Raw genomic sequence first — 19,036 nt, 5'->3', positions numbered from 1 at the left:
TTAAAGTATATTTATATATCTTCTGCCAATTTAGGTTCACCTCCAAAATAAGCAGAAGTGATACTTATAAACCATGTGTCTGTATCTGTATCGTAAGAGCGCTTCATAATGCGACGATTTAGCACTATATTTTCAAGCGGCAAATTTTTGATGAATTTAAACAACAACATAACTATGTCTGGTTATGCTTTCTATGAAAAGGAAAGCATCTTGTTTCACAGATTATTTTATGAATAAGAGGTTTAACAAAGGTGAACATTCTATGAAATCAGAAAGTCGTTAATTGTATGAAATCAGTTCGTTTCCCGTTGGACCGTACCTTGTCCCTGATCACCGTTTTCTCGATATGTGTTCTATGTTGTGATTTAAAAAATTATGACTGCTGTCTGCAGGAAATTTTAGTGTAAGATTTCGTGAAACAATCTGAAGTAACATACATAACTGTTACGTTAACAAAATATAATTTCTGACGAATTTTTAGACTTCTAAAATAAAAAAAAAAAAAGCTCTAAAGAAGTGAAAAAACACAATTTAACAGTTACATACTATAGTTAAGAAGCCTATAATTAATCCCCCCCCCTTTTACCTAATGATTATAAAAAAAAGTTGAAAGCAATAAAAAAAGCTACAAGTTTTATTATTTTTTTTAATAATATACTACATTGTATGTAACTTATGAATTTCATTCACCATATTGAACAAATACAAAACATTTAATAAAAGTATAAAACAAACAAAACATTGAAACAACATTTCACATGAAACCCCTGCATTATAGGTCATACATATTTTATAACTGATTTCAAAATAATTATAAGCAATGTATTTTCAGATAAATACTCTAGAAAAAAAACCAATTCAATTCAATGTTAACTTACCCAAAATGAAGTAAATATAACAGACTTTTCCCTATTTTTTAAAGTTAAAAATTAAGGCTGAAATACCTAAAATCCAGGAGCATCGGGGGGCCTTAGGCGGCCCCCAGATCCCTCGCCCTTTGGGTTGGTTCCCCCTAAAATCTTAAAGGTACCACCAGTCTTAAAAAATAATGAAACCCCTGTTGATGGCGTTGGAGAGCTGTTTTAAAGCTCTCAACTGACTTGGCGCATACTACAGTATCTCTTCTTCCAGTTGGTTCCAGTGAATCACAGTCTTGACAAAGAATGATTTCTTAAATTGCTCAGTTTTACAGTTTGTAGTTTCAATTGCCTTTCAGTTGTTCATTGTAGTCCTATAACATAGATGACTTCTCATTCTTATTCAATTTTTAACGTTTTTATACTGATATTTTCAATTTTTCTTTTTTTAGTATTTTTTTTTTATCAGAACAGCAAATAGAAATAGTAAATAATGCCCCAAGGTCATACATGTGATAGACTATGTTCATTGATGTTTGTGCTCTCAAAGTCCAAAAAGCATGTCGGTTTGATTATCCTTTTGGTTTTACTTTTTACTAAAAATTCGTCAGGTTTGATAGCTAAACCTCAACCACGTTGTACAGAAATACCAGTCTTTGGCTTGTTCTTCTGGACTGTAGGTTTTCAAGTTCCAGTACTGTTAAAATTTTGGTGACCGATCCTTCTCTTAATTTATAGTCTCCTGTCATGAATCAAGCTGCTCTTCTTTGGATTCTAATGAAATACATGCCTGTAGGTATTTTCACCACTGAACACCACTGCACACTGCTGAACACCACCAAACACCCCAGAAGTTTATTATTTTGTCTTTTACCGTTTTAAATGTGACTTAAATATAATATTCAAGTTATTAATTCAACAAATCAGAAGATGAAGAGTCCAAATATCTACAGAAAACATAAAGGAAGAGTCTATAAAACGGGTACCCCAATTTTTAAACTCCACAGTCATCTATATTTTGTTTTCCTTTTTTTTTTCTATTTTTTCCATAAAATAGTTGTACCAGTAATAAGAAAAGAGACAAAAAGTAAAATCTCACTGATGAATAGAGATAGAGGATACATGAACTGATTACTAATAATGAATATATATTATTTTAATAACTGACACAATGTTATCCAAAAAGTGATAAATACTGATTATACAGAGACGTTTTTCCTTACATTGATTATCGATTTTTAACATAAATTATGATGCCCATAAAAATCTAAAAATTGATTAAAATATACGTAATTTAAATTATTTATCGTTTTATTGTATGATACATGTATCTCAGTTTTTCTTAGTATTTGGTGGTTTTTGGGGTGTTCATTGGTGTGCGGTGGTGAAAAGACCCACCCAAAAAATGCAGTGTTTGCCTTAAGAGCCTATAACAGGCTATTATTTGAACTTGGAATTATTTTTAATTATGGAATTTGCTTGATTTCTTGTGTTTAAAATTTATGATAAATTTCATCTTTATTTGGTATTATAATCTTGTGAGTGGTTAATAACACTTTCCATACAAGGTATTTTGGTAAGATAGTGTTGTGCGCGGCACAGTACATTCTATTGAAAATACACTATTTTCTTTGTAATAGAAAGTGTTGTGCGCAGCACAGAACATTTCAGTATAGAATAAACATGGAATTTATTAAAAAATTCAATAATAAGAAATCAAGCAAATTCCATAATTAAAAATAATTCCAAGTTCAAATAATAGCCTGTTCTATGTTGGTTAGCAATTCAGATATATTATTGTGTCCAGAACAGTCTCACTAGTTAGCAAGAAGAAGTATCAGTAGAAGACAAAATAGTGAGAAGAAAGATTGTATACAATCAAAAAATAATATGAGGCAGGCATTACCTGTGAATAGGGACGAAGTCTGTATGAATTTATTTTTTTTGTAATTTAAATATTTGTTAAAAAAAGGAACGGAAATACCGTAATGTTTTCAATTTTGGATCTAGCTGTTGTTATGGATTTTACTTGCGACATTATTTAAGTTATGGTGTCATGTTCAATGTAAACAAAGAAACGCAATGCATCAGGTAATGTTAAGAAAAAGAATTATTAAAAATGAAATATTGGTATTGTGTTCCTTGAGTTCCTATATTTTACTAGACTACTCAAAGTCTCACAATAACGAGACCAGAAGAAGGAAGTAGATTTCTGCGTTCTGCACAAACGCAAGAATTTTCCTGATTTTAAAAAAAAAAAAATATTGATTTTTCTACTGTAATAGGGGACTTAGTCCCCATATAGCTTAACAATGTTTAAAGAAAAGGTCATCTGCATATGATTATTCGTTGTTTGATTAAGTTTCGAATTTGTTTTTATTTAGAAGCACTTTTAGTAATAAATTCTTGGAGAAAGAAAATATTACATTATTTTAAAATAAGAATGCGCAGAATAATTTTTGTCAGGAATTTCAGTATGGACCGAGATAAAGATTAGACCATTTGATATTTTGGTTAGTCTCAACCATGCTGTCTCTTATTATCAATTAACTGAAATAAAAATACACAAATAAAAAAAAATTATGCATCATGGTACATTTGTACATGTACATGTACATGTTTCTATACTTATTTATTTTGAATAATTTTAAAAAAAAAATCTTAGCTCTAAATTAGTCTTCTTGTTGCTAATTAGTGTCAGAGATCTGTTTGGGCAATTTTCTGATTACAAGCCATGATTCCATAATCAACAAATAATTACTGATTTTCATAAATTAAACCAAAATAATCATCTTCACAGCAGTAACTACAGGTACCTGAGTCATATTTTGTCTTGCCCATGATGTGTATAAGAATGCGACACTTAGGGATTAAAATTCAGCGGTGATGGCATACATTTTTTGTATAAAGCATTTTAGGTAGCAATACACAGTTAGGAGTTTAGTTTCGCATTATGGCCCCTGTGGATTTTTCAAATAGGAAAGTTATTGTGAAATAAAATTCATTTTTAGACAGATGAGTGCTAATTTAGCCTTCAAAGGTGGTTTATAAGAGCATCAAGATTATTTTTGACATGTTTTATGGGCTGTTTTCTGTTTGACAGTCCGTATTTGTATAGCTAGACCGGCCATCGGTCCAGAAATTAATGTACTGTTTACAAACACTCTTTTTCTACACGAAGTTTTTGACGCAATTTTACAAAAAAATGAGATGAAAGACATATGATTTTCATTGGATTTGCTGAATGATATATGTACACAGTTTCAGAAAAGGTATTACTTCAAGCAATTGAAATTCTACTTTTAGTCAAATTTTGGGGAAATATGTGACATCTTTCCCCCCCTTTTTGCAATATTTTATAACAAATAAATGCAGATTGTTGCCATGGATACACCAAAAAGAAATTATATTTTACCATTTTATAAACTGGAAATAAAATCTATGGAAGATTCTGATTACATACATATGCCCATATATGACACAAACAGTAAGCTTTATATTGCAAGAAAGCAATGAAAAGGGAATGGTAAAATTCATAAGGGCAAATTTTAGTATTTTTTCCTAACTGTTTATTGCTACCTTATAGCATACTTACCAAGCTCAGAATTGTATAATTTAAGACTTTTCATGCCACAAATCTATTGATATTTAGATTCAAAATCAACTTCTGAGTAAATTAAGTGTTTAACAATGACAATATGTGTCAATTTTATTGTTTACAGTCCTTAGCAACCAAAATTAGACATTTTGACACTAAGCTTTTATTTGTTCTCTATCGGCTTAACGCATGCTTCTGATGGATTGGGCTGCATGTAGTAGCCAAAGTATTGAACGCGTTGGTTTTTTTCTTGCGAATATATCATATTATTGTTTTTATCAAGATTTCATGTTACATTTTGGCATATATTATATGTATAGTTAAACCAGATGTAAGAAATTGATTCACTATCACCAAGTTTTTTTAATCAAGTCTTTGGTATTCAATAAGCATAAAGATTAACATTTTTATGCTTAAAATTGCTCAATTTTGTACAATGGTGCATCATCAGAGATCTTATTATGATATTCAACATTAAAAAACTGACAAAAGAGGTACAATTTTTAAGATTTGGCTAAAAATTGAGGTAGAGACAAGATTTTACACTTTGACTTGGCACCTTTCTTAAAATCAGTTTTTGTCGCGTTTCAGTGTCAACTGCTAACCTTCATAAAATATTCATTACTCAACCAATTTTCAAAAATAAAAGGTCAATTTACTCGTTTTAGCTAGCAGAACTCAGAAAATAAGTTAAAAGGGAGAATTTGAAAAAAATATTTACTATTAAGGTAGCAATACACAGTTAGGAGTTTAGTTTCGCATTATGGCCCCTGTGGATTTTTCAAATAGGAAAGTTATTGTGAAATAAAATTCATTTTTAGACAGATGAGTGCTAATTTAGCCTTCAAAGGTGGTTTATAAGAGCATCAAGATTATTTTTGACATGTTTTATGGGCTGTTTTCTGTTTGACAGTCCGTATTTGTATAGCTAGACCGGCCATCGGTCCAGAAATTAATGTACTGTTTACAAACACTCTTTTTCTACACGAAGTTTTTGACGCAATTTTACAAAAAAATGAGATGAAAGACATATGATTTTCATTGGATTTGCTGAATGATATATGTACACAGTTTCAGAAAAGGTATTACTTCAAGCAATTGAAATTCTACTTTTAGTCAAATTTTGGGGAAATATGTGACATCTTTCCCCCCCTTTTTGCAATATTTTATAACAAATAAATGCAGATTGTTGCCATGGATACACCAAAAAGAAATTATATTTTACCATTTTATAAACTGGAAATAAAATCTATGGAAGATTCTGATTACATACATATGCCCATATATGACACAAACAGTAAGCTTTATATTGCAAGAAAGCAATGAAAAGGGAATGGTAAAATTCATAAGGGCAAATTTTAGTATTTTTTCCTAACTGTTTATTGCTACCTTATTTCATAATGGATAAGACCTGGATGCAATCAGACCTTGTACACAGATGTTTTATTTTAAAATGAAGTTTGTCTGTCATATGTCCAATTCATTGTCCTTGACATCTTTTTCACTGATAAGCAGCTTTTTTTAAAATTAGTTATAGATTATTTTGTCAAATGAATTCATCACTTATTGTTTTTATGAGTATTACATTCTAAGAGAATTCAATTTGATAAACTAGTTCCTTGCAAGGTCAGTATGTATGTCCTACATGTTTCATTTGATCTTGACATCATTACATGAATCTTTGATCAAGGTATATCAATTTATGCAAACAGGTCTATTTCTCAGATACTACAAGAGTAGGTTAACTATATGTGCTGTATGGTAAGATAAACATGTCAGTCTAATTTGGGACAGGCATAAAAACATGATTTTTACAGAGGATGACCTTGAGGTCACTCCGATGTATTGTTATCGCTTAAATTTCCGTCATTCATAAATTCTAGTCAAATTAGTTTTGGGTTTTCAACACCAGTGAAAAAAGTGCATTTTCATACCTGCGATTTCTGTTCTCCGGTTGTACGATGTTTCAACAAAATATGGAATCATTTCAGTTGTTGATTTAGTGGTGAAAATTTGACTGAATTATATCGTAATAAATACGATTTTATATGTTTAATTGGTGTTTCAGAAAGAGGTCAGGTGCTCTTGTTCATTCATAAAATTATCGTTCATTCATAAATTTATCGTAAAATAAAAATCACTACACAGGTTATACGTGTAGTGTGAATGACCACCTGTAATCTAAAAATAGCGGTCTCACTAATAACGTCAAGAAGAACTTTTAGCGACAAGAAGCGTCAAGAACGGACAAGAAGACTATTTAGCGACATGAAAACTTCTCGTACCGCATGACGATGACCCATATCAAATGAACAATTATGTGTGGGACTTAGTTTTAAGAAATGATGTCAAAGTAACACTATGAAAATATTTTTAGTAAGCTGAAATATATATTTATTTTTTACATGTTTATGTCTTGTAAGTTAGTAATTGTATTGTTACTGTATGTAAAATAATGTTTGTATCTACATTGTATGTATCTATCAAATTAATATTCTTTTTCCTTATTCATGTATGCTCTGTATGCCCCTTGTCAGTCAGAGCTTAGACATAAATAAGTCTGAATCTGCTTTTGACTTATAGAGGTCTAAATTTGTAAGTTTTAGGATTTGTCTCTCTTTAATGCAAGAAAAAATACGACTTAAATAAGTCAAATTTTGTAAAGCAAGAAATGATTGACTAGAATCAAAAAGTTGCAAGTATTGACTCCTACAAGTCGATAAGTTACCAAAATTGGTCAACATCAAGACCCGCGCATATTTATAAAAAGGTCATGCATCTAAATCAAATAATGACAACATTGAAAGCCAATGCCTTGTCTTCTAAAGAAAAATATGAATGAGAGTCTAAAAAATCGGGGATCATGTTAATTAACCTTACAATGCAAGCACCTGGATCCACACTTAATGAGGTAAAACATCTGTGTTTAGTAAGGATGTTCAATTAGATAATTAAATATAGATAGATCAAGCCCTTGTGAACTCTCAGACAGGTTTTTACTGTCATAGGTGGTGTAGTTTGGCCACCAAGTCAAGTTAAGTTTTTTCATCAACATAAATAGACCTAAACAAGTCTGTCATTTTGTGACTTAGATAAGTCTAAAATTGAAAACACATTTTTATACAGAATACATGTTTTGACTTCTTTAAGTCAAAAACAGAAATAGACTTGTTTATGTCTGAGCTCTGACTGCTTGTGGGCCCTTAATTGGAAATAAAATATGTTCTGTTCTGTTCTGTTCTGTAAGTTATTTTATTTCTGTCCCATTTTTCAACATTAGCGTCTCGAAAGGTGAAATGTTTTAACTGAATGGTTAATTTAAATTAATTATGAAAATTGTTAAAATTAAATAAATAAAAGTAATTATTGCCCAGTTACAAACACTACCAGGGGATAATCCATAATTACCCCCAACTTTAGCCTGGTAAACTTGTTGTCTCCTTGTGAAATATAAAACATATTAAAAATGATTTCCTGCTTAAGTCTTTAATTGATATAAAGTCAAAACCTTCTTGCTTTTCACTAGACAACCATGTCCTGTCAGGTTTAATTCTTATATATGTAGACGAAAAATAAAAGTGTCCCAAAACATTAACATGGCAGCAATTGCTTTTACAGCCTATTAGACTTTGATTTTTTTACAGAAGAGTGTCCACCATGCACTTGCACTGCACTATAATAATAGTAGAATAGAATTATCATATATACAAATAGATGAAAATGACATTTATCGGTCGTCCAACTGTCTATATCAATCTGCTCAGCTCTTAATAAAACTCCATATCACGGCTTTGTGACGTCAAATACGTTGACCTGGCCTTAATAACTTTGACCCGGACATATCAGCGACGTCATAATGTTTGAACCGACGTTGATAAGTTTGCCCCGAACTTATCAAGTCAACTTCCGGTTGCTGATGAAACTAAGACAATACTTCAAAAAGACGCAAATGCAGCCCGATAAATCGATTATCAGGTTATCGGCATATTAATATTGTAAAATATCAGCTGCTCGAAATAATATGAAGGCTTTTTGATCTCGTTCGCTGCGCTTACTCGACAAAAAGCTTAATATTATGTCTCGCAGCTGATATTTTACGATATCAACATGCAGACAACCTGATAATTGGTACATACATGCAATCGTAATATTAATAATATATATAACAACAAACCAGTGTATTCTCTACGACTATTATTATACAAGTATAATAGTCCAAGGTATACTGATTTCTTGCACTACAATATAATAGTTATTACGGTGAGGTTGAATTTCCTGTCATTTATTCATCATCCAAGCACGAACTTGTATCAGAAAAAAATATCTCTGTAAATTAACCCAAGTTTCAGGTATAGAGATGTGATCTGTTTCTGTGACATGTGCTTTTGACCATCCACAAGAACTTGCGGTCATCCGATGTTCAGTACTTCAGTACTTTGATTTTTTTTGTTATTTGCAGAAAATAGATGAAAGGCACAAATAAACAAAAACAAAGGTCCATTAGTCAGTACTGTGTCTGCATTGAAATTATTGCCAACCAATATTGCAGATGAATGGTTAGATAATGATCTATTACATGCATTATAGAGAAATCTTCCCAATTGATATGTGTTTTCTTTTCTCTAATAACATGAATTTCCTTATAATCACAATAATGTTTTCCTTTTAGTCAGGGAAGTGAGAAGTGGTTGAATGCTTACTATGATCCAGTAGCATCTCTATATACCTTGACACAATGTGTTGCCTTATCAGATATACAGGCTGATGGGGATTGGAAACTTGTTATTGCAGATTTGGGAACTGGATCATATGACATGAAGTTGAAAGTTTATAAAGGTAACAGGTTCTTCATATTTTCTTCAAAATTCCATTCTTTGAATAGGATGATTTAGAGAATGAAATGTTATTGTTACAAAGTGGATGATATATTTCTATTGAACATGTAGATTATGTCTTCACCTGGTCAATGTACTTGGCATCTCAAAGCTGTGAAATGCTAATTCATAAAGGGGCTTAGAGCTGAGAAAAGTAATACATGTATGGTAACAGATATGATCAGTAAGAAATAATGCTGTTCTTCATTATAGTAGTTGATGTACTTCTATAGGGCAAAAAGGGATGTCGCAAATAGTACTGTACAGGAAGAGAGGAACTTGTGGTGTAAGTGAAATACTATGTCAAACACTAATATACATTTGTATGCAAGAACAATATGATAAAGAAAAGAGGAAAATTTTCAGAAAAAAAAATCAATAGAAAAAGCCACTAGAAATTAAATCATGCCTTGTGGCTTGTCCTCTGACCTGAATAAAACCTCATTTGTATAAAAGTTGGTATTTTTTTTTATTTACAGGCACAAATGTGATGAGTGAAAATGCGATTATAGATTTACCAACTGGTGTTGTGACCTTTTATATGGATGTGAATGAACCAAGAACTCCAGGTGCATTATAAAATACAGATTGTCCATCGAAAGATTGAAATACCACATGACACTGTTGATATTCATGTAAAACAAGTCCGTCTTTATTTTTCTATATTGTATATTGTGCACAGTTGATTGCCTTTTAATTTTTGCCATGGTTTGTCAGTTGGTTCTCATCTTATGAGTTGAACTATCCCTTTGGTATTTTTCACCTCTCTTTTATCCTGGTACCTTTGATAACTATTTATACCACTGTGTCGATGCCACTGCTGGTTGATTCAACTTTGTACCAATTTCAAAATGTCTTATAACTATTTTGATCTGTATGTCACTGATGAGTCTTATGTAGATGAAACGCGCGTCTGGCATATTAAATTATAATCCTGGTGCCTTTGAAAACTAACAATTGTATTCACAATAGCTGCTGATAAAGGATAAATTCACATAGATTAGAAAATTCTTCAGTTTTCTATCTCTTTCATTACAAAATGTAACACAGTATTACCATACATTTTTTGTACATCACCTTATTGAACAAATTATTTTTTGCAACAAAAGTTAAAACAGATACATATACCTGTACTAGGGAACAGGCATTATAAAATTTAATATTTTAAAGAAATATTGCTAACATACATGTATAAAGATGATAAGTTTTAAGGCTTGATATACTTTGTTATTGTGTTATATACTTAAGACCCTTAATATATTTTACAGCTGTAGCAGTAGCCTCAGGACCCTATATTTATATTTACAAGAATCTACATCCATATTTCAAGTTTACCTTGCCAACCCTAGATGTCAATCCTGTAGAATTAGACCTCTGGAACCAAGTAAAAGAGGTAAGAAGCACAAAATCTATCACAAAGAAATTTATTAAGGGGGCTCACGGGTCTAAATGATTTTTTTCTTAATATAGGATTTCACTATATATTTCTATAAATGAACTTTATCTTATACTCAATAGAAAAATAGAATAAAAAATGGGGTCACCATTCATTTACGCTCACAATCTGTCTTGAATGATTCAAACATTTTTGTAAAGGTTTTTTATCCTGTTGAACTAATAGGAGAAAAAGAGGTAATATCGAAATAAAAAAAGAACTTCATTTCAGAAATCTCTCAAATTTTACAATAGTTTAGTTTAAGTACAGCTTATTTGAAAATGATAATAAAAGATATAGGTCATTGATGAGTTATAAAAGATATTTCGATTTTAATGCCAAAAGGAGATTATTTGGAGCTTATTCAATGATAAATACATTTTAAAAGTCATCTGAGATCGATATGAATTGATTTTTTTTTAATGATTTTTGTACCATATGATAAAGTAACAACTAATAAAGTAATATATAAAATTTGTAATGAAAAAATAATGTTGTTTTTTTAAATTTTTGTACCCTCGAGCATCCTTAAGTAGTATAACCAACTGTGCAAGGGCAGTATATAAGCTATTCCAGGTCGTTAAAAACATCATCATCATCAAAGAAATTTTATTTAAAGGAGACACAATTTAAAGTATTTAATTTTTTTTTCAAATCTGCGTAATCTAAATAATGATTGACCAAAGGGTGCTTGACATTAAGTAATAATTATAATATGCATATTTTGGAGACTTAGATATTGATGATAAACTGATAGTTTGACCAAGCCAGGGATCAAACAAACTGCCCTTTGGGTGAACATTCTACCTGATTACCACCTAGGATCACAGTATCAAAATTTTAAATTATGTATATGAAATATATTTCATTCAGGACTGATTGACTTAAACATGTTAAGATATTTAAAAAAAAAAAGAACAATGCTTGCCCAGAAAGGTAATCTAACAAGAATTTTATTTGTGGTGTCAAAATATGTTGGTGAACATTATTACTTAAATGAGTCTGTAAAAGAAGCAAATAATATTACCGTTATATGATATATTTACTTAAACCATGATTTTTCATTACAGGAAAAGATAAACATTTTTGTACTTAGAGAAATGTTAGAAGGCATGAGGTAATGTATATAGTATATTGATACATTGAAATAAGTGTAACAATTTAAGAATCTATTTTTTTCAAATCAAGTGCTGGACTCATCTGGTTGATATACAAGGGTCCTTAGTGATATATTCACATTTCTTATTCAGAATTATTATACCCCCGCTTTGAAAAAGGGGGGTATACTGTTTTACCTCTGTCTGTCCATCCATCCATCTGTTCCATGAATATTTTTTCGTCACATTTTTCTCAGAAACTACAATACAAGATTTCTGAAATTTGTTTTCAGGGTTTATATAAGTCAGCTATACTGTGTGATGCGTTTTCAGATTCATCACTCAATAACATCCTGTTTACTGTGTCAGTGAGCAGAACCTCACAGTTTCACTTGTTATATCAAAAATAGATATTGAGTATTGTTTTAACAAGGTAAATGAATCAATGGTTAAAATGGAAAGGGGGGGGTAATACAGATAGTTAATATTGTGCTCATAATGATTGTATTGACTGCAACATAAGGGCTGCTGTTCCAAAAATAAATGTATGGGGGGAGGAAGGCACTTTTTATTTGACCCCACTATGCATACATTTTAAAGTGGATATTTCATTTAAATGTTCAAGCAATCTTTCTTAAATAACCATCACCCATCAAATTTTAGTAAAAGCCCTAATTGATTAATAAAATTTTATTGTTATTTATTTATGTTTCAAATAAACATAACTTTTTGTAGAGCTGAAGGTGCTGTTTTGACTGTAAGATCCTTACGATTTCTCCAGCTACAAGATGTTCCTGATTGTGAAGCTTTTGCCAACATGTATAAACATACACCTCTTAGAAGACAGGTATCACATTTGTATAGTTTTCTTTGTTATAATGCAAAATTTTCCAAGTTCAAACAACTTTTGAATACTCTGATGTCTGTTTTGGAAATGCTGAAGCAAGTTCTATTAGTCTTGCTATGCCCATTATTAGAGTATATTAACATATTAAGTCTCTTCCTATATGAAGGTGTATACAGATGTGCCGCTGGAATGGGTCCCTTTTTTGAGACATCAAATATATCAATGGGTTGTGAAATCACCAAGGTAATTTGTCAATGGGTCAATAATTTTCATCTTTCGATAAGATTTTTGTATAAATGCTGTTTTATGATTTAAAGTTTAGCCAAGATGTAAAAAAATTAATATGTGATATGAACTGAGGAATATATGAATGGGTTATGATTTTGCCATTAAATATGTTTATGGGTCAGGAATTCACAAGACTACAATATATGAATGGAGGGTGTTTTTGAAACCCCAGCTACACATTTGTACCCCAAATCCCCATGTAAATGATTTATAGTCAAGTTTTTCTGTATGGAAATTTAAATATGAGATTTCATTAAAAAAAAATATCAGTTTTGTATTAAGCTATATGTTAAGAGTTACTGAAATGAGAAATTTAGAACAGCAACTGCTTTACCAATATTTTTTGTTTGTTACAGGTATACAGGTATCTGTATATCATTTTGGGTATTTGTGATTTTGGGTTGTTATCTCATTGATACACATCTCACATTCCCATTATTTGGGGAAATCAGAATTTTGTAGGACTGTCTCAATTACTTCAGAAATTTAGCTCAAATGTAAATTACAATTTTAAAACAAACACAATTCAGCTACTTTAATGCCTGCTTTCTAAAAAAAAAAAGATTTTTAAACTTGAAAACTGTATTATCTTATTGAAATGTATAAATACAATCCATTATAATTTGTTTTCCAGACAGTTATTACATGTTTAGCAACAATGAAGAAGTCTTTAGCTGATGAAGATGCCATTAGTTGTTTAGTAATAGGTACAGAAAGTAAATCAATATATGTACTGGATCCTGAAGCTTTCACAGTCCTTACTACAGTAAGTCATAAATAATATAGAGACAGTAAATATAATTTCCAATTTTTTTTCTATTTTCACATTTCTTGAGTGGTGAGAGAAAAAATTTCTCATCACTGGAGAAATATCTGTTCTCAGCAAAAAATAGGTCAAAATTCAAATACGATGTTAGATTTTCTTGAATTCTTCTGAATTTTCTATTGTGACATCAGGTGACCTGATGACCTAATATATAAAGAACGCAACTTTCTACAAATCTTTAATGAGGAAGGATTATCATTTGAGGAACAGATTCCACCACTGTAATTCATGTATTACGATATTTCTTCAGTCTTCACTCTCAACAGTTAAATTTTAAATATAAAAAAGCTTGGCAAGCCTCATGCTTTAAACATTCAAATTTAACTGTCTTGAGTGGAGAAATATCATAGCACACATATTGCAGCATTGGAATCTATATATCGATATTATATTAATAAAATATAAAAAAAAGTATTTTAAGGTACAGTTCACCTGAAGTTGATTACTGGAATTGTACATGATATAAATGGCATAGAATAGATAAGAATGGGGGAAACAACAGTACATCTTAATAAATTATCACATTTACTAGTAATTATATATAAATAAAAAAAAAAACCTTCTGGGTAATGAATCAATACATCACTAGTAATTATATATAAATACAGATTGATCTACCCAGTGTACCTGTGTTCCTTAGTGTGACTGGTTTATATGATGTAGAATACAGAATTGTTGTAGCTTGTAGAAATGGTTGTATATACACCCTGAAAAGGTAAGCCAAATGTTTTATATCTCATTGCTTGAAAAAAAATATCTCCAGCTTCTATTTTAGCCATTTTGTTGACAGTTACTGTTAAAATGAATAAAATTGCTTCTGGTAACTGTCTTGAAAATAATGGAAAAATAGATAATTTGCCTTTCTGGATAATGGCTATTGAAGTAATATGTATAATGATAGACATAAGATAAGGCATATTTAAAAGAAAAAAAACAAAAAAACTTCTGGGTAATGAATCAATACATCAGTAAAGCATGTTTGTTTATTTTAATTACAGCTTTTACATTAATGCTAGCAAGACAAATCTTTGTTTGGCTTGCTTGCTTTGCTTGTATCAATGTTTGCTCAAGCATGGCAATTAAGATAGGCGGGGCTTCATCTTGTATACATCATACTTAAATTTAATTGGGCGTTATGTTTGAGGTTGAGGACACTAAATTTTATGTATTTCATTTGACTTATATATCTCATCTTTATTAATGTGATATTTTTATGTTATAAAGTCAACCTGTAGCTTTGCTACATAAAAATGATAGAATCTGAAGCGAGATGGTGTATCAAATATTCTTGCTTTGTACATTTTCAAGACAAAATATTCATCTCAAACACACCCTAACATAAGAAGGTGCACTCGATTTTCTAATAAAAAGGGATAAATTAAGTAAGGGGGATTGACTAAATAAATCCCTTTTTTTAATTTTTTTATGTCCATTGTTATTGAATATTGCGCACTTTGGATTTTTTTTTTGCTTGTAAACCTTCAAACTGTTTTATTGTTTATAGAGAAGGCGATAAATGCTTTCTGTAATATTTACTATAGCAACACAATTTAAAAGAATTAATAGAAACAAATAAAATAACAATTTTCTTCTCAAATACGAAGTGTTTTATTGTAAAAAACAGACATTTGTATAAGTTTTCAATTTATCTATAACATAGTTAAGCAGAACAATTAGATACTATCAAGTCGACGACATGGTTATCTATCAAGTTGAATGAAGAAAATGCATAACCTCCGATTTTTTTTAAAAATTACCATGGACAGAGAACAAATCAATCTATAAGTTCAGTGATTTCTGTGTCTGCCTTATCATTATGTGACTCAAGAAAAAAATCCAAAAATTGGTAACAATTATATCAAAAAAGAAAAAAATTGAGTGCACCTTCTTATGTTAGGGTGTGTTTGAGATGAATATTTTTTCTTGAAAACGTACAAAGCAAGAACATTTGATACATCATCTGGCTTCAGATTCTATCACTTTTATGTAGCAAAGCTACAGGTTGACTTTATAACATAAAAAAATTACAGTACTAAAAGATGAAATATATGGGTCAAATGAACAGTGAATACCTATGTAATGAATCACAAAATCAGAGTAGGTGTGTTTGGTAGCTTTTCTGTTTTACTAAAAGTACTTGACTTTAAGTTGGATGATGAAAATGCATATCTTCGAAAAAAATAATACAATTTTTTGGCTTCAATTTCTACGATAGCGCTTATATTTGTCATCCTGTGATGTTTTAATGACCAATAAAATTTAAGTATGATGTATACAAGCTGAAGCCCCGCCTATCTTAATTGTCATGCTTGAGCAAACATTTATACAAACAAAGCAAGCAAGCCAAACAAAGATTTGTCTTGCTAGCATTAATGTAAAAGCTGTAAGTAATATTTGTGTTGAATGTTAATTTTATTTCCTTCCAAAATTGCACTGTACATAAGACCTTCCTTAGAAATAAAATCTTATGACACCAACCCCTTTTTCATTCCATTGCAACACCTTCCATCAACTAGTAATGTGATTTTGAATTAATTAAGCAAAATATCAAAAGTTGACAACTAAATTTTTTATAGTTGATAATGTACTGACAGATATAAATAAACTTATGATAATGCATTTTATTATTGCCATCATTTATACAAAAGCTTGTTATGTCTTGTTTTTTTCTGTGATAATTTGTAACCGTTTAACCTTGCTTTAATGATAAATATTTATTTGTAGCGATTATAATTTGAAGAGGTAAATTTCAAAGAAAGTACATTGATTTAACACTGTTAACCTCTGTTAACAAAAACCTTGTAGAGTATATCATTTGTTTTACAAAAAATACTTAGGAGCTGATGTTCTTTGATTAATTTTCTATAAAAAAGATAAAAATTCTTTTTTGTGTGTTTCTCTCAACTTTATACATTTACTTATGTTTGTACTGTTCATACTATTGCTTTATAGTTATACTGTGTGTCATGAGAAACTACATATATGACCTTCTCTTACTTAAATTATCTTTTTCTCTCAAAATATACCATTGAGATTATGAGAGGCTGGTACATACTGTCAAACTAAGCATATAAATTCTGTCAATGCTTTATTAACCCTTAAGCTCACCTAGCCATGGGCTTCTCATTACTATCTAACAGCCATCATATTTCATGGAAAAACTCTTAACTATGGTTTTAAGTACCATAATATTATCCATTCAGGTTGGATCAGGAAATGCATTTCAATCAACTTTGTACATGTAGTAATAAAACATGTTTTGAGCGTACAATTTCCCAAAATGATTAAGTGAGTAACTTCTTGACCATTTTTCAAGGATTTTTACATTTCTCGGACAGTCAAGATGTATTAATGCTGTTTAGACAAAGTAGAGTTTTAAATTCAGCATTTATATCTTACCTGTCCATTTCAGTAGGTATTGCTGTGCATTCTAGGTTTGAATTTATAGATTGAAATAGACTTTTGCATTAATTTTTCTATCATAGGGTCAATATATCTTTTCAGTCCTATTTATCATAAAGTATATCTTTAAAAATCATGAATACTTTTGAATAAGATTCACTGTTCAAAACAGGTGAAAATTTGAATTAAGAAATAATCTGAATTAAGTTCTACATCATACTATGGGTAGAACATGTACTTCCCTGAGGATTTTCTAATTACCTTTACAATAAATTTTAATGATTTCCACCTTCAAATAGTAAGATTATAATATGAGGAGTGTTGTGCCTATTGACAAACATTGTGGTAAATTATTAAGTTGGTTCTTGTTTGTGCCTTTTACTTGCATGTATAAAAACTATTTAAAAATTGACCCCAAAAAAAGATGATTTTTTTCATGAATGTGTGTAGAAGGAACTTAATTTAATGTGTTGTACACAGATTGTAAACTTCATATTTTTTGTTTTCTTTTACTCTAAATTTTAAAATGACACAAATATAAAACTTCAATTTAAACTTCAAATTTCAAATATATTCAAATATTTTCAAATAAGTTCATTATTGCATCAGATCTTTTATAAAGACAATATTCGTGAATAATGTATGAAAATTATGTCTTATGATAAAAAATTACTGGTAAAAGGATAACATATACATTTAAATAAACTTTTATCTTTTTCCCCTGTACATCTATAAAAGGCATTTCACATTTTCACAGCTACCACATTATAACTCATTTCATCTTTAGTCAAATATCTAGTTAAAAACCAGTTATAATATCTTCCTTTATAAAATTGGAGTTGTCTTGATATAGTAATGTCATGATGGTCCAGTATTTTATCAGAACAAGTTTTTTATGCTCTTTATTAATAACAGGTTATTTGAATAATATGTGATGTATTTGTAGGGGAAGTTCAGACTACCTAAAACATTGTATAGAGCTGAACTCACAGCCAGTTGGCTTAGAAAGAATAAACAAAACAATATACGTAGGAACTATGGATGAAACCATGCATTGTTTCACATCTAAGGTAGGATTGATTATAATTGATGCTGTCTGTACACTGCAAAACTTCAGTGCATCAACCAATTTTCTTGTCAATACTTTTTAAGTTTTTACTCAGTGTTTCATCTAGGATTTGAAAATAGAGGGGCACGTTTTTTTAGCATGTTCTCACCGAAAAAAATCAAATACATAATGACATATTTTTAGCAAGCCTGTAGCTAAGTTAAATACTCTATACTAAGAAAGAAGAGTTCAAGTGCAAATATATATTAAACAACATTGACAAGCCTTCTGTTTCTTTGTCACAAGAATTTTTTCAAATTTAGTTTCGTCACAGTTTAATTTTACAGTGAATATTTTTGTAAAACTGGAAAATTTTAAATGTAAGTAGACCTTTGGTAAAGGTACTGCTTCAATGAAAGAATTTTGATTTCAACTTCTAAAATTTTCTTCAGATAAAGATTATCTGAATTTGTCTCCTTGCAAGCAAAACAGGTTAACACATGAATGGTTAAAATGGTTTCAACAACCACTGATAAAATGGTTCAGTGGCATTAAACCTTCAACAATTAAACAAATTATAGTAGATATATTCTACTTTCTTCTCCTTTCATAGTTACAAACTTTTAAGAACATTTTTGCTAGACAGTTGTTTATTAAATCCATAAAAGTGAAATCAAAAGCAATTTGATTATACAGATGTTAATTATATTTTCGCATTATTTTTTAAAAATAAGCTGTTTTAAAATTGAAACTGTATTTCTATC

At 30.1% G+C, this 19,036-nt stretch overlaps 1 protein-coding gene across 2 annotated transcripts in view; it reads left to right on the top strand.

Annotated features, from left to right (window-relative positions):
• LOC134710355 (Bardet-Biedl syndrome 1 protein homolog) overlaps positions 1-19,036 on the top strand; it is a 32,184-nt gene that overhangs the window by 555 nt on the left and 12,593 nt on the right. Inside the window, exons 2-10 of one of the 2 annotated variants that reach the window (XM_063570699.1) lie at positions 9,125-9,291; positions 9,809-9,898; positions 10,598-10,722; positions 11,835-11,881; positions 12,597-12,708; positions 13,631-13,762; positions 14,431-14,537; positions 16,547-16,564; positions 18,171-18,294. In XM_063570699.1, coding sequence (XP_063426769.1) covers positions 9,125-9,291; positions 9,809-9,898; positions 10,598-10,722; positions 11,835-11,881; positions 12,597-12,708; positions 13,631-13,762; positions 14,431-14,537; positions 16,547-16,564; positions 18,171-18,294 — 922 coding nt within the window. The remainder of the gene's footprint in view (positions 1-9,124; positions 9,292-9,808; positions 9,899-10,597; positions 10,723-11,834; positions 11,882-12,596; positions 12,709-13,630; positions 13,763-14,430; positions 14,538-16,546; positions 16,565-18,170; positions 18,295-19,036) is intronic. The other variant, XM_063570700.1, reaches the window with a different exon arrangement.

Source organism: Mytilus trossulus, chromosome 3 (assembly GCF_036588685.1).
Source record: "Mytilus trossulus isolate FHL-02 chromosome 3, PNRI_Mtr1.1.1.hap1, whole genome shotgun sequence".
NCBI lineage: Eukaryota > Metazoa > Mollusca > Bivalvia > Mytilida > Mytilidae > Mytilus > Mytilus trossulus.
Note: the sequence above shows the minus strand (reverse complement) of the source record. Positions and strands in the feature narration are given on the sequence as shown.